Source organism: Festucalex cinctus, chromosome 21 (assembly GCF_051991245.1).
Source record: "Festucalex cinctus isolate MCC-2025b chromosome 21, RoL_Fcin_1.0, whole genome shotgun sequence".
NCBI lineage: Eukaryota > Metazoa > Chordata > Actinopteri > Syngnathiformes > Syngnathidae > Festucalex > Festucalex cinctus.
In genome coordinates this window covers 5263807-5277930 of record NC_135431.1, presented here as the reverse complement: position 1 = coordinate 5277930, position 14124 = coordinate 5263807, and the positions used below count along the sequence as shown (strand labels likewise).

General features: G+C 37.5%; 1 protein-coding gene across 1 annotated transcript in view; it reads right to left on the bottom strand.

Moving 5' to 3' along the window:
- Positions 1–8965: 8965 nt before the first annotated feature.
- cdk19 (cyclin dependent kinase 19) overlaps positions 8966–14124 on the bottom strand; it is a 34832-nt gene continuing 29673 nt past the window's right edge. The window contains exons 12-13 of the mRNA XM_077510617.1: positions 12083–12328; positions 8966–9655 (exon numbers count right to left, since the gene is read on the bottom strand). Of these exons, the coding sequence (XP_077366743.1) occupies positions 9530–9655; positions 12083–12328 (372 nt within the window). The 3' untranslated portion in view covers positions 8966–9529. The remainder of the gene's footprint in view (positions 9656–12082; positions 12329–14124) is intronic.

The following is a 14124-nucleotide window of genomic DNA, read 5'->3' as shown; positions in this document are numbered from 1 at the left end:
TATTTACACGTTATTGGGAGCAAATGAGTTAATGACCGGCAGTTCATGTTTTTTACTATTCGCAGTAAGACCCAGTCCATATCATTATATCAGACTGTACAGTAGCTTTCTTTCCTTATACTTAATTATAACTTCTTTTTGACAGAAAATAATTGAGAAGCACTGCGCGAAAGGAACTTTAACTCAGAAATTAACGCGCTAATTTTGACACCCTTGACATACTTGGTTAATGAACCTGATTTTGATTCTAAATCTAGCTATTCAAACTGTTGTCACAAGTGGAAATGAATGACTCAATTTACAGTATATTTCTTTGAACAACCGGGTCACTTTTGGAACAACAAACTTTTTATTCCACATGGCCAGCGTCCCTTCTCCCCTCACCGCCTTCATCCTCACACGGTGAGCGAGACAACCGCCGCTTGTGAGCGCTCGGTCAAAAAGATGGCACATTTGTTCCTCGGCGAAGCGCGTGGAAGGAAACACATGGCGTCTGGAGTGTCGCCACAGTGCCGTGACTCACGCACGCTTCACACAAATCGCTGCAATCTCGCACACGCGGTGACCCTTTGACTCAGCGGTTTGAAGCCTGCGGAGGCGAAATCCCCTTCGGTGTGAACAGAAAGCCGACAGACAGCAACAGTGTGGACTCTATTCATTGCTGACACAATGCCTTGATACACTTAGTGCTGGAGCTGCCACCAGCGGGTGGCCGGGGCCCTCAGTGTGCTACTATAAATGTCAGGCTCATGAGTCAGCTTACTTGTATGATGAAAATTTGGTAGAATTTCCAGTGACTGTACTACTACAGTGTGGATTCTAATAGATAGACTGGCGATGAGACCGGGATGTTTTTCTCATGACTATATTCCACTACTAGGGGTGTTAAAAAAATAAATAAAAAAAAATCGATTCTGCGATATATCGCGATACTACATCGCACGATTCTCGAATCGATTCAATAATCGGCAGAATCGATTTTTTTTTTTTTTTTTTTTTTTTTTTTTTTTAAGGATTCACACGAGCATGGAAGAATGTTATATGAACGGAACATTAAGCCTTAATATTTTATTTTAATGCTGTTCAAACATGAAACAGATTACAACCTCTATAAGACTGAAATTTCAGATAAATAAATAATACATTTTCATATAAATCTTACACTCTACAAGCTTACTGATTAGTATTTTCTAAATTTGAATGAAAAAAAATCGCAACAATCGACTTATAAATTCGTATCGGGATTAATCGGTATCGAATCGAATCGTGACCTGTGAATCGTGATACGAATCGAATCGTCAGGTACTAGGCAATTCACACCCCTATCCACTACTATGTAACCTTTTATTGAATGTACAGAAATATTTTTTCACACAAAACTTTGTCCAACCGCTGGAGCATCAGACTGAAGTGTAGTTTTCTCAAGTCATTTCCTTAGTAAGTGTCAGACTTCCTGTTCTTGGTACAAAGTTATATCAGTCTTAATCTGGTCTTGCCAGCAAAACTGCCTAGTGGGGAACGGCTGGTCATTTTCGTCATTGGGCCATGGCAGGGGTCAGAAACCTTTTCTGTCAAAATAGCCAAATATATTTTAAAAATCTTGATCATTTTGACGAAAGTAATAGTGTGTTCGTGTTATAGTCAAATGTATTGAGAACCCAATAGCTAACGAGACTAAGTGCAATTTCTGGAGAAATTGCGTGTGAATGCTGAAAGTTGAATGCTAAGATTTGACTGAATGTGGAATGCTTATGAAGAAAATTGAGAGATAAATTATGAAATTATAACCTCCTGGTTACTGGACAATGCACTTTACCAACTGTGCCACCGAACAGTATCAGACACCTGCTAATGATGCTAAGTTATATGTATAGAAGTGGGCGTGGAAAGTGATACTTAGAAACTAAGTTCAATGTCTGTCCCATTGAAAATGAATGGGGAAAAGTTGATATTAAATGTGCAAATACTGTAAATAATGTGGAATCAGACGATATATACCCCGGGAGGCGTGAAGCTAGTTGAAATTTGAACAATGTAAATTGGAAGTATTATGTGGGCGTTGTTACGCGGCAAAAAAGCATGGAGAATAAAAATCACAGCATTCCCACAACTAGACTAAGTGCAATTTCTGGAGAAATTGTGTGTGAATGCTGAAAGCTGAATGCTACATTTCATGGCAAATCCTCCATTCTCAGTCCCCCATCCGACCACATATACAGACAAGATGCATGTAACACAGATAAAAAAAAAAAAGAATGAAAGTGAGTTTAGTCTCCCTAAAATGAGGACAAAGTGCGCAAAACAACAAGCAGCTTGAGAAAAATCTTTAAAAAACCTGCTGTTGCTCGTTGGTGGCACAACTGGTCACACTTTTTGGAGAAACACAGCCGGCCACCCGCGTTCTTGGCATGGAAAGAGGCCCATTTCTCACGGTCTGAGAGCAGCTTGTCGTGGGTCAGCGGTTTAAGATGGAGCTCTGCAGAGGGTATTCGGTCATTATTCGTCCTTTTTAAACAAACTCTTCTGCCTCTCCACTGACCACTTGGAGTGGGAGTTATGAAGCGTTAACAAGCAAAACAGAGTTTCATTAACTCTTTTATTGCCTCACGTTATCAAAAAAACAACCCCCAATGCCAGTGGATTTTGAGCATTTTAACTCATTTTTTGAAGCAAACAGAATATTGTGTTATTTTGCTACATATACAACATGGGTACCCATAATTTTCGGCAAATTTCTTTATTATCTGGTTTATCTGTATGAAATTCAATTGGTCGATAATCGGCGATAATTATCAGTGGATTTCTCTATTATCTGGTTTATCTGTTTGAAATCAAATTGGTCGATAATTGCCGATAATTTTCGGCAAATTTCTTGACTATCTGGTTTATCTGTATGAAATCAAATTGGTCGATATTTTTTGGGCAAATTTCTTTATCTGGTTTATCTGTATGAAATCAAATTGGTCGATAATTGCCGATAATTATCGGCGGATTTCTCTATCTGGTTTATCTGTTTGAAATCAAATTGGTCGATAATTGCCGATAATTATCGGCCATCGATATTATCGTGCATTCCTATTAAACAGAATACCATTTTTTTTTTCTTGAAAAAAACTAAACAAAAAACAGAATACCATATTTTGATTAGTGGGGCTGCATAGAACATACTATATTATTGTCAAAAGAAAATGGGGGTTGACTTCTCCTTTAAAAGTGTATTCAGTCCTCAAAACAAATTTTCTGTTAACGTAAAAGTGCAGCAACACTGTACCAAGGCTCTAAATTGGCGTCGAGCAGATGACAGCATAAACAAAGTATCTTTTAGAGTAGCGAGTTTATGAGGCAGCTGGAACATCAAGGCTTGTGGAGCGCAGTTAGTGAATAAATGGCTGGAAGCTTACTCGGGATGGAGTGGTGTGATGGCATCACTCCAGACAGCCATCCCAGGCTTAAGGTCAAACTGACTGGGTGGATGAGCCCAGCCCTTTCCCATCACAACCGAAGCACTTGATAACGTTCGATCGCTCATGCCGACCACAACTGAAGAGGAAAACAGTAAGGAGGCGTTTTTCTCTCCAAAGCGTGCAAAGGTTATGAAAGCCTTTCGTTATTTGGGAACTTTATGAACTTTTAAACAGACGTTTACTGCTCCCACCAGATAACCACTGATGACTTTTGAAGGGGATTCCCCTCACATTTTTTTCTGGACTGCTGTGGTTTTGTATGTTCCAACATTAAAGGGATGCTTTACTTATTTAGCCATTTTTAGCAGTCAAACATTAATATTTTGTGTATAATAAATTTGATATTTTCATTATTTTTCATGTATAATTAGTACCTTTAAAAAACACATTTTGCAACTTTCTGTCAACTGAAAATGACATCACAAGGTCTCAGGTAACCAATCACAGCTCAGCTTGTGAAGGTCACATGACCAAACCGAGAAAACAGGTGAGCTGTAATTGGTTACCCGAGCCCTTGTGATGCACTTTATTCTAGGACAGTATTTTTCCCTGCTCTACAATGAACAATAGTCCTTGTAAATTCTTCCCACACCAATTATTTGTCAGGCATAGTGTTACAAAAGTCCAGGTATAGTCAAAGTTGGAAACTTTCCATAGAAATGTATAAAAAATAAAAATAAAAAACCGAGGCGAGCAAACAGAAATATGGTAAAACTGCATTTCATCTTGAACAAGTAACTTAAACAGGAGGCTGTTGCTCCACATATTCACAGGAGTCATTATTGATGGTACTAGTGCATGTTGTCAGAGAGACACGGCGCACCACTCATGCTAGTTACGGTAAGGTTAACTGTGGGGTTGTTGTTAATTTGTTCCTCAATAGCTGCTCTCTCCAAGTCATAAATTTCCTTCCTTCAAAGTGGGCGCAGTACAATTCCGGGCTGAGTGACTACTGTGCTAGAACCCCTGAAGCTGATGCCAAGTCCCAACTTGCCTGCGCTCGGTTGGCTTTGTCAAACCGGCAGGCTCATCGAGACAATGTGGCGTTCGTTTGACTCATCCAACAACATGTCCTGAGAGTGACATACTTTTCAGTGTTCATCATCCCAGGAAGACGTTTACTCCGATGAATCTTGTTGTGTAACATCAGGCTCCAACCTTGTGCTCATCTGCATGGAGGTGGGCTAGACTGGGTTTTGGTATTTTCACAGACGCACGCAGGTTTGCGCTGCTGTGGGCATGGACGTGGCCAAATTTATCCGCCGCCAATCGAAACGGTTCATTCCCTTTAGAATTGGAATGTGAAAGGCGCTGTTCTTAACATGGCAGATGAAGAAACTGATTTACTGTCATCCATGCAGGAGGTCTAAGTGTCAAAAAATAAACATAATTTGATTAAAGGGATACTTTACTTATTTAGCCATTTTTAGCAGTCAAACATGAATATTTTGCCTATAATAAATTTGATATTTTCATTTTTTTTTTAATGTATAATTAGTACCTTTAAAAACACATTTTGCAAGTTACTGTCAACTGAAAATGACATCACAATGTCTCAGGTAACCAATCATAGCTCAGCTTGTGAAGGTCACATGACCAAACCGAGAAAACAGGTGGAGCTGTAATTGGTTACCTGAGCCCTTGTGATGTCATTTTCAGTCGACAGCAAGTTGCAAAATGTGTTTTTAAAGGTACTAATTGTACGTGAAAAATAATGAAAGTATCAAATTTATTATAGACAAAATATTAACTTTTTATTACTTTAAAGGGCTAAATAAGTGAAGTATCTGTTTAAACTTTGGGTCGGGTCCTTTTTGACCCAACTGTTTTTCTAAGTGTATGCATATAAGTAAATATACAACAAACAGAATTACACCTTAAAACAATCACATAGCTTAGCTTTGTCTGCTAGCTTAACGCTAACACTAAACAGCATCTATGTGTGTGCCGCTATAACATAATTCAGCGATGGATTTAAAAACAAACTGCAGTTTGTCTTATACTGCCCCCAGGTGGCTAAGGTGGGCACACCATCAGGAGCAGTTAACCTCCATTCAATCGATACAGAACGTTGAATTATTCATACGTTATCAAGCCATTGTCGGAATAATAAAACATAAACGTACTTGTGGACCTATGCACAGATAGGTCACATTTTAGTTATGGTTGCTGTGAAATGCAAGCAACTCAAGTCAAGATTATTATTATTTTTTTTTAATCACGATAGAGGATATAAAATAAATATACATGACTTTCTTTCTCATTTAACAGTCATTTGTACAGTGGAGTTTGGACAAATTCACAAAAAAAAGCAGCTCAAACGTGTTCTTCTATGAAGTATTCTGTTCTCCTGTGGTGAGCTATTGCTGCTTTATATATAATTGCTATTAGAAAGACGATACATAGTAGAGCATATGAATATTTAAAACCTGTGTGGGAGAACGTCGAAGGGTGGATAGACACTCCAGCCTGCAAAAAAATTCTGCTGACTCAATTCACTTGAGTGTTTACATCTTAGCATGCACGATAGGAAAAAGTGGGAGACTGGCCAAACATCGCCTTTAAATGTCCAACGGCCATAGAACACATGTACATGAGCGTCCGTCTGTCTGTCTGTCTGTCTGTACACCGCGGACGACAACAACTTCTCATAATTTCCATTGGAAAAAAAAAAAAATAAAAAAAAAGGACAGGCACATGCAAATACTATCAAAAAAAAGGAGGAAAAGGGAGATTTTCATACAAGCGCATACTCGTGCGTATGTGTCCATATCTACAGTACATTGTTTAGTGTCGAAAAGCAAGACATTTGGAAAAAAAAACACTTTTATCACTAAATATGTGAGAAATACCAGGGGGCATCAAAAAGACGACAGTTTGCATTAATAGCTCAATGCAGTCTTTTCTAAATACGACCCAGCTATAATACAATTTGCAATTTAAAAAAAAATAGCAAACTGCTACATTATAACAAGAGGGAAAGGGGGAAATGCATGGAAGGATGCAAGAGAATACAAAAAGGACATAAAAAAAAAAAAAAACAAGATGGGCGACTAACAAAAGGCACCTCCGCTGTAAATAATAATAATAAAAAAAATACACTGTGGAATTCAATGTGTTAGATCTCGATTCTACTGTATACTGAGGTGGTGTTAACACATTCAGTAACAACTGTAGTAACAAATGTGGCTAATCTGACAGGTCCCTTTCTATAGCTACTGTATTAAGGCAGAGGAAAGTTTACAAAAAAAAAAAAAGTCTACTATTCAGAGATGAACATAATAAATATGATTGTATACGATTCATATATATATATATTCTTTACAATATTTCATTTAGAGTGCATTTCAAAAAAAAAAAAAAAAAGAACAGACGCGTCTGTACTGTTTTGTACAAGTGTAGGACTCACACAGTGATGAAAATACACACGCACGCGCCATCCGTGAAAACGAAACCTCGGCGAAACGAAAAGCTTGAGTCTGGCAATAAGATTTGCATAGGAGTTGTTTGACATAACTGTACGTTCTCATTGGAGGAGTGTCTTATCTCTGCTACCAATACTCATGTTGACCCAAGATGGAGGAAAGCCTTTAAAGGTCTTTTGGTTTCAATCCTCTCGAATATTAAAACAACCAAGCTCTATAAAAGTGCAATTGAAAAGATCCAATGTTTGCAGATAAAGATCCGGTACAAAATCAATACATTTTTTTTTTTACACAGATTTTAGGATGCACCTATTAATCTGGAGTTTTAACTGGGGTTAAAACGTTGGTTTCACACGTTATGCACCTTTGAATGTGGTAGCAAATTTCAATTCTCTTTTTAGCCACATGGTGTCAGTGTTTTCTCATTTTTATTACTTGAGTTTCGTCTACTGCTCCTTGTCCCCTCAAAATGGTATTACGTCAATGAATTGGGTGCCCTCTTTAACGCAACGAGGAGTACTTTAGATTAAAATTAAGCTTTAAGCGTATATTTAAAAAAAATATATCTTTAGGGAGTAAAGAAACTATTTTCAACAAGCATTGTGGAATGTCCCATTTCTGCCAGTTATTTTTTATGTGCTGAATGTAACACGGTGAGGAGCTTCAACTTGAAATGGCCGCCTGGCTCAGCTGTCTGTAACGCACTAGAACCATGTGATTTCAACCAGCCAATCAGATTCCATTTGCAATGCCGACGTCGAGACCAGCACCAAGCAAAGCTGTTTTCGATTACGTCACCTGGAATAATGAACGTTGAGTATTATTTTACATTTTATTCTGGGGTTGTATACAAAATAACTTTATTTTATCTGATGAATAGTTAGCAGACTACAAAAAAAAAAATAATAATATATAAAAAAATTGTCTGTCACTCATTCAGTTGCGTTAAAGAACACACCCATTTTTCTTTTTAAACGTGATCCAGTCCTGGCCAAACCTGTGCGGCGTGCTTGGCCCGAGGGGCAGGGGAGGGTTGCTTGGCCCCCCAAGCATTTGTTACAGCTCTTTTGCAGATTTGCTTCGACAGTCAGTGCATTTTCTAGCGAGTCAAAGGTAAAACATGCATAAAACTCCCACCCGCCAACCCATTCACGCACACAGCAATAATAACAATTCAAAACAATTTGACATCAGTCAGTAACAGTCTTATGAAGCACACAAGGTGGGGTTGGAGGGGGAGGCGCTTACCATTAGCTGCCTTGTATGTTTATGCGCACGTTCCAGTTCATGGCGGGATGCAAAAGTGTCCACTGGCAGCCCCAAAAACAAGAACACACTCCCAAACTCCTCCAGTTTGTGGCCAAGCGGTTACTGAAAGGAGTGGATCAGAATGTACATAAAAAGACTGACTTGAATACAGGAAACTGTACAAGAAGATTAAGTTAAATTGCGAGTCCAATCCCTGCATTTCTTTCCGGACGACGGCATATTAGGGCTACGTACAAATATTTCTTTTTTAGGGGGCGGGGGCAATATGACGAGAAAAAAAGTGGCAAATCTGCCACTTTAAAAACTGGCAAATTCGCCAGTTTATAAAGAGTTTATAAAGTTTATAAAAAAAAAGAAGAAGACATTATACAAACGGAAAGTATGACGGCGTATTAGGGCCACGTACAAATATTTTATTGTATTTTTTTAGGGGGCGGGGTCAATATGACGAGAAAAAAAATGGCATTTCGGTTAGGGTTAGTTTATAAGTGGCAAATTTGCCACTTTTTAATATGACGAGAGAAAAGTGGCAAATTTGCCACTTTCTAAACTGGCAACTATGATATTGTTAATCTCTTAATTAATCCTTGTTTGAAAACCCGACCGAAAAGTACATTTTAAGGAGTGCTTCCTCCGTAGACATTTTGCAAATTGTGACTTGTGTAGCATGACATATGCGTTTCCTTTCTGCCGACATAAACAGCCGCGTGGCGAGAAAAAAAAAGTGGCAAATTTGCAACTTATAAACTAACCCTAACCCAAATGTAATTTTTTTTTCTCATCATATTGACCCCGCCCTCTAAAAAATATATATATATATTTGTACTTGGCCCTAAAACGCCGTCGTACTTTCCGCTTGTTTAATTTCTTCTTCTTCCTTTTTTTTTTTTTTTTTTTTTACTTAAAAGGACAGACTAAGCTAGTTTGATTATCCAAGGATTTAAATGATACTAAAGGGCCTGCGTCTTCTCCGCCTCCATATGTAATATTTACACTGACATCAAGCTTGAAAACCAACAAATCAAATAGAAAAAGGTGCGATATAAGGTCAATAATAGGAGCTGCAATCCGTCCTCATAAAGAACGTTGTGTTCATAAGTGCCATATGTTTGGAGTATGTGTGTCGCCTTCACATATATATTACACCAAAATGTGTCACCAGCCCAGAGAGGCAGTATTTGCTTTTTGTTGTTGTTGTTGTTGTTGTTCCTATGGATTTGCCTTCATGTGACTAGACGTCAAAACGCCGGAATGATGTAATGCCGTGACGAAGGGGCCACCGCCTGGTTGCGTCCGATGGTGACATCTGTAGAGGTTAGAGGTCGAGGAGGAGGTCAACCACTCTGCTGCTGGTCCAGGAGTGACCCGGACTCAGTAACGATGGGTCTGGTGGGAATACTGGGAGCTCTGTTGGGATGACGACGTGTATCCCATGGTGCTCTGCGGCTGATTGGGGCCTTGGATGTTGCTTTGATAACCGAGGCGGGAGGTGGAGTGCTGATGGGGATCAGTGTGAAAAGGAAAACAGCACATGTTCCATTGAATTGAATTATCAAACAGTACAGAGAAAAAGTTCATTGTTTGCGGCACTTTATCACAGCAGTCTATGTAATGTTTCTATGAAATTTAGCCGCTAAACAGGAGCCAACTTGTAATCCGAACTGAATCAGTATTTATGCCACACATTTGCAACCCTGTGTCTTATTACGTCAGGATGGAAGCAGAGTGCCCTACGGGGATGGAATCGATGAAAAGTAGGACGACGACAGTGCCAGCTATGTTCCACAGTGGCACGCTGTTGGCTATGTCAATCAATAATAACATCTGCTGGTAGCTGACAGCTAGCATGTGTTCTACACAAGCTGTACATGTATGTAGGGATGCCCGATTATGGGTAAAAAATTACAATTTTTAATTTTTTAATTTTTTTTTTATTTTTGTTTTTGTTTTTGTACAAAACAAGAAATGCTTAGGCATTTCAAATTATTAAGACCAATTAAAAAAATAAAAATAAATAAATATATACATATATATATATATATTCGTATCACGATTCACAGGTCACGATTCGATTCGATACCGATTAATCCCGATACGAATTTATAAGTCGATTGTTGCGATTTGTTTTCATTCAAATTTAGAAAATACTAATCAGTAAGCTTGTAGAGTGTAAGATTTATATGAAAATGTATTATTTATTTATCTGAAATTTCAGTCTTATAGAGGTTGTAATCTGTTTCATGTTTGAACAGCATTAAAATAAAATATTAAGGCTTAATGTTCCGTTCATATAACATTCTTCCATGCTCAAGGTGTGAATCCTAACCCGAAGTCAGACGTTTTGTTGAATATTTTTCCATTAAAAATGGAAGTTTAAAAATCGATTCACACACACACACACACACACAAAAAAAAAAAGGCAATGATGATAAGACGTTGAATCGGTAAGACTACCGAATGAACAATTCTGAGCTCTTAAAAAAAATAAAATAAATAAAAAAAATAAAAAAAATAAAAAAATAAATAAAAAATCGATTTTTTCTTTATTGAATCGATTCGAGAATCGCGCGATGTAGTATCGCGATATATCGCCGAATCGATTTTTTTTTTTTTTTTTTAACACCCCTACACTAAGGCTTAGTAGGGTAATTGTCAGACCCTCCCAAAGAAATTGGGAAAACGTTTGAGTCAGATAAGTTTGACATGTCTGCATCAACTCCAGTGTCAGAACTGGAGAGGTCTCTTGGGCCAATATGGCTGCCTGCTGCTGCCGGGATGATTGTTTTGATCACAATAACAAGTTCATGACTGAAGACCACATCTTATGCAACTTTTTCTGTTCTAGTTCCAACAAAATGTCTGGCAAGCTTGCCAGCTAACCGGATGGGGCCATAAAATAAAATTCAGTAATCCAAAGGATGTTGGCCATGAAAATCAATTGAAGATTGAGACACAGTTTTTTTTTTTTTTTTTCCTGTCAAAATCTGTTCTCAGAAGAGGGTTGAAAGATGCAGCCTTGTCTTGACAAAAAGATGAATTCAAATCACATTTCTCCGCCATGAAAATATACACAGGTTGCAATCCATTAGAATGTAGCTAATTAATAAAATCCATCCATCTAGCCATTTTCTGTAGTGGAGTAAGCTGGAGCCTATCCCAGCTGACTTTGGGTGAGGCTCACTCAATCAATCGCAAGCCACATAGAAAATCAGTCATTCAGGCTCACATTTATACCGACAATTTTTGTTGGAACGTTTAAGAGTTTTCAATTTCAAGGTACGTATTGTCTGTCTTCCTAAGTAATACGAACAATGCAAATGAGTACATTTCCATTTTCAACAAGAACGTGTCAAGCTGTGTTAAAGAAGTCGACGGTTTGCTTTTAGTTAGTTTAAATAAATGTTTGCTCTGCAAACTCAGTGTAAAGTCTGTTGTTTGTTTTTGCTCCTTCTCGTGTTGATTTTTAAACATTTCTTGTTGAGGCAAGTCCTTCTTTTGCATAAAAAAAAATGAGGAAAAGCCAAAGAAAAAGTAAATAACATGAGTTTCCTTGGCTTGCCAAACTATGGTCTCGTGAGTTACCCTGAGGACATGTGTGATCTTGTCCTGACATGACTTGTAATGTTACTAGATGAAGTAAAAAAAAAAAAAAAAAAAAAATATATATATATATATATATATATATATATATATATATATATATATATATATATATATATGGAAATGCTCCAATTATGTAAGTTCTTTTTGGACCAAACAGAATTTATAATAATATATATTTATTAAAATACCATTTATTTATTCATTGATTTATTTATGTTGGCAAAAACTTGAAGTTGGAGAGCAGCTTGTGCACTGCCTTATCGTTTCCAAATTCAGGAGCTTCCTTTACAGCAATAATACACGTCAACATCGTGGACTAACCTGGTACTCTGACTGGAGCACCCCGGTGCCTGAAGCGGTACCAGAGGGTCCGATGCGGGTTTTTTTATTGGGGGGCCCTTGGTCCTGTCCATGCTGTAAACCTCCGCCGGCGTTGGCTCCCGCGGCTCCGGAGGTGCCGTTGGTTTGGGTTGAGTTCTGCTGAGATGGGGCCTGCTGGGCTGCCGTTTGTTGCTGGTTCTGCGTCTGAGTCTGGCCTGTTGTCTGCTGGTGCTGTTGCGTCTGGTTCTGCAAGCACACCGGGAAGCAGATAAGCACCAAACTGACGTGTGAAATGCTTTTGGCAACTGACCCGCTCTATTTCAACAAAGGAGAACTGGGAAAATCTGAACTGAACGTTAAAAGTAACCAGTAAAAATAAAAAAATAATAATAAGCCGACTATTTTAGTGTGATTTCAGTTACCGTGAAACCTACTTCACACTGTAAAAAAAAAATACTAATATAACAGAATTTTACTTTTTATTTTAGTTTTTTTTTCTGTATTTTAAAAATAATTTAAACTCTGATTTTACATGTCAAACGTAAAATGACGTGAAATCACTGTAACTGTAAAAACACAATATTCCTGTTCTTTTACAACAAAAAAAACTCTATTAGAAATAAAGATATTAATTGTTAAAATATGATCACAAATGTATATGTATGCTATAATTAGTTTAGTTATTTTTGTAAACATAAAATGTAGTTTCAGTTAGTTTTCTTTTTTTAAAAAGAATTTTTGTTTTATTTTATTTCGGTATCAATATTGTTTTTTGAATTCTAGTTTTAGTTTTTTCATTAGTTTTAGTTAACTAAAATAACCTTTAATGGCACCTGTGTTTCTCGACACCCTCCTTTCTTACTTTGACCATCTCCAAACATTTTTTTTTTGTTTATTCTATTTGAACTGAGTCAAATGCCATTTTTAGCATATGTCGCGGGCCACTGAAAAATGGACAGCGGGCCGCAAATGGCCCCCGGCCCGTAGTTTGAACACCACTGGTTTATATGCTGTAGCATTTTTCTAAATATGCAAAAGCACAAATAAATAAATTATTTGTACAATTTTTAGGACTAAACACAATTTCTCTTCATAACATTATGTGGCCCTTGCATCCTTCTGATTTTCTGTATGTGGCCCTCAAATGAAAAAGTTTGGACACCCCTGTATTACATACAATGTTAAAATTACAGTTAAAACAGTACTTTAATTATGGGGGAAAAAAACTTTTTACGATAAAGTAATTTTATGCTAATTCACAGTATTTTTCCGGCGCCCAGCTGCTGGAAAATGACCATTTAACTTTTTTTTTTTTTTTTTAAACTAGTGCACAATTATAAATGTCAAATTTTCAGGCACTCAATTTGTGACCAAGGCCAGAGTCATCGACACACTACGTGTATCAGCTGTTGTTTTCCAACTTTCCGGAGAAGCTATGGCTTCTCACAGGCTGCACAGACGAAACAATGCCTCTTTCTTTCCCAAGGGTCAACCACAGGCACGTGTACCAATGCTGGCCAAGCTGTGGTCAACCTATGGCATGCAAGCTATAAATCTGTTCGAGGGATTTTGTATAGCTTTTGGATAAGTTGATGTTGACTAGAAAAATGCACCGAAGTGATATTTTGAGAGTTTGGAATGTGTCAAAAACAAGTAAATAACGTGAAAAACAAACAAAAAAAAGACGAGATAATTTTGAGAGTCAATTGTCCATAGTACATAACACATAAAAGTCACACAAATAACTTACATTTCTGAAATTATAAATACTTAATACGCAAATATGCAAAAGCACAAATAAATTATTTGTACAATTTTTTAGGACTAAACACAATTTCTCTTCCTAACATTATGTGGCCCTTGCGTCCTTCTGAGTTTCTGTATGTGGCCATCAAATGAAAAAGTTTGGACACCCCTGATTTACAGTTTTCAGATTTGTGTGCTAGCTGTGTAGCTATCAAATTGCTTTCTTTCTAAATATAAATTCATTTACCTGTTAACTTTCTATTCATAGTTGATTATTCTCCACTGTAACGCAGTTC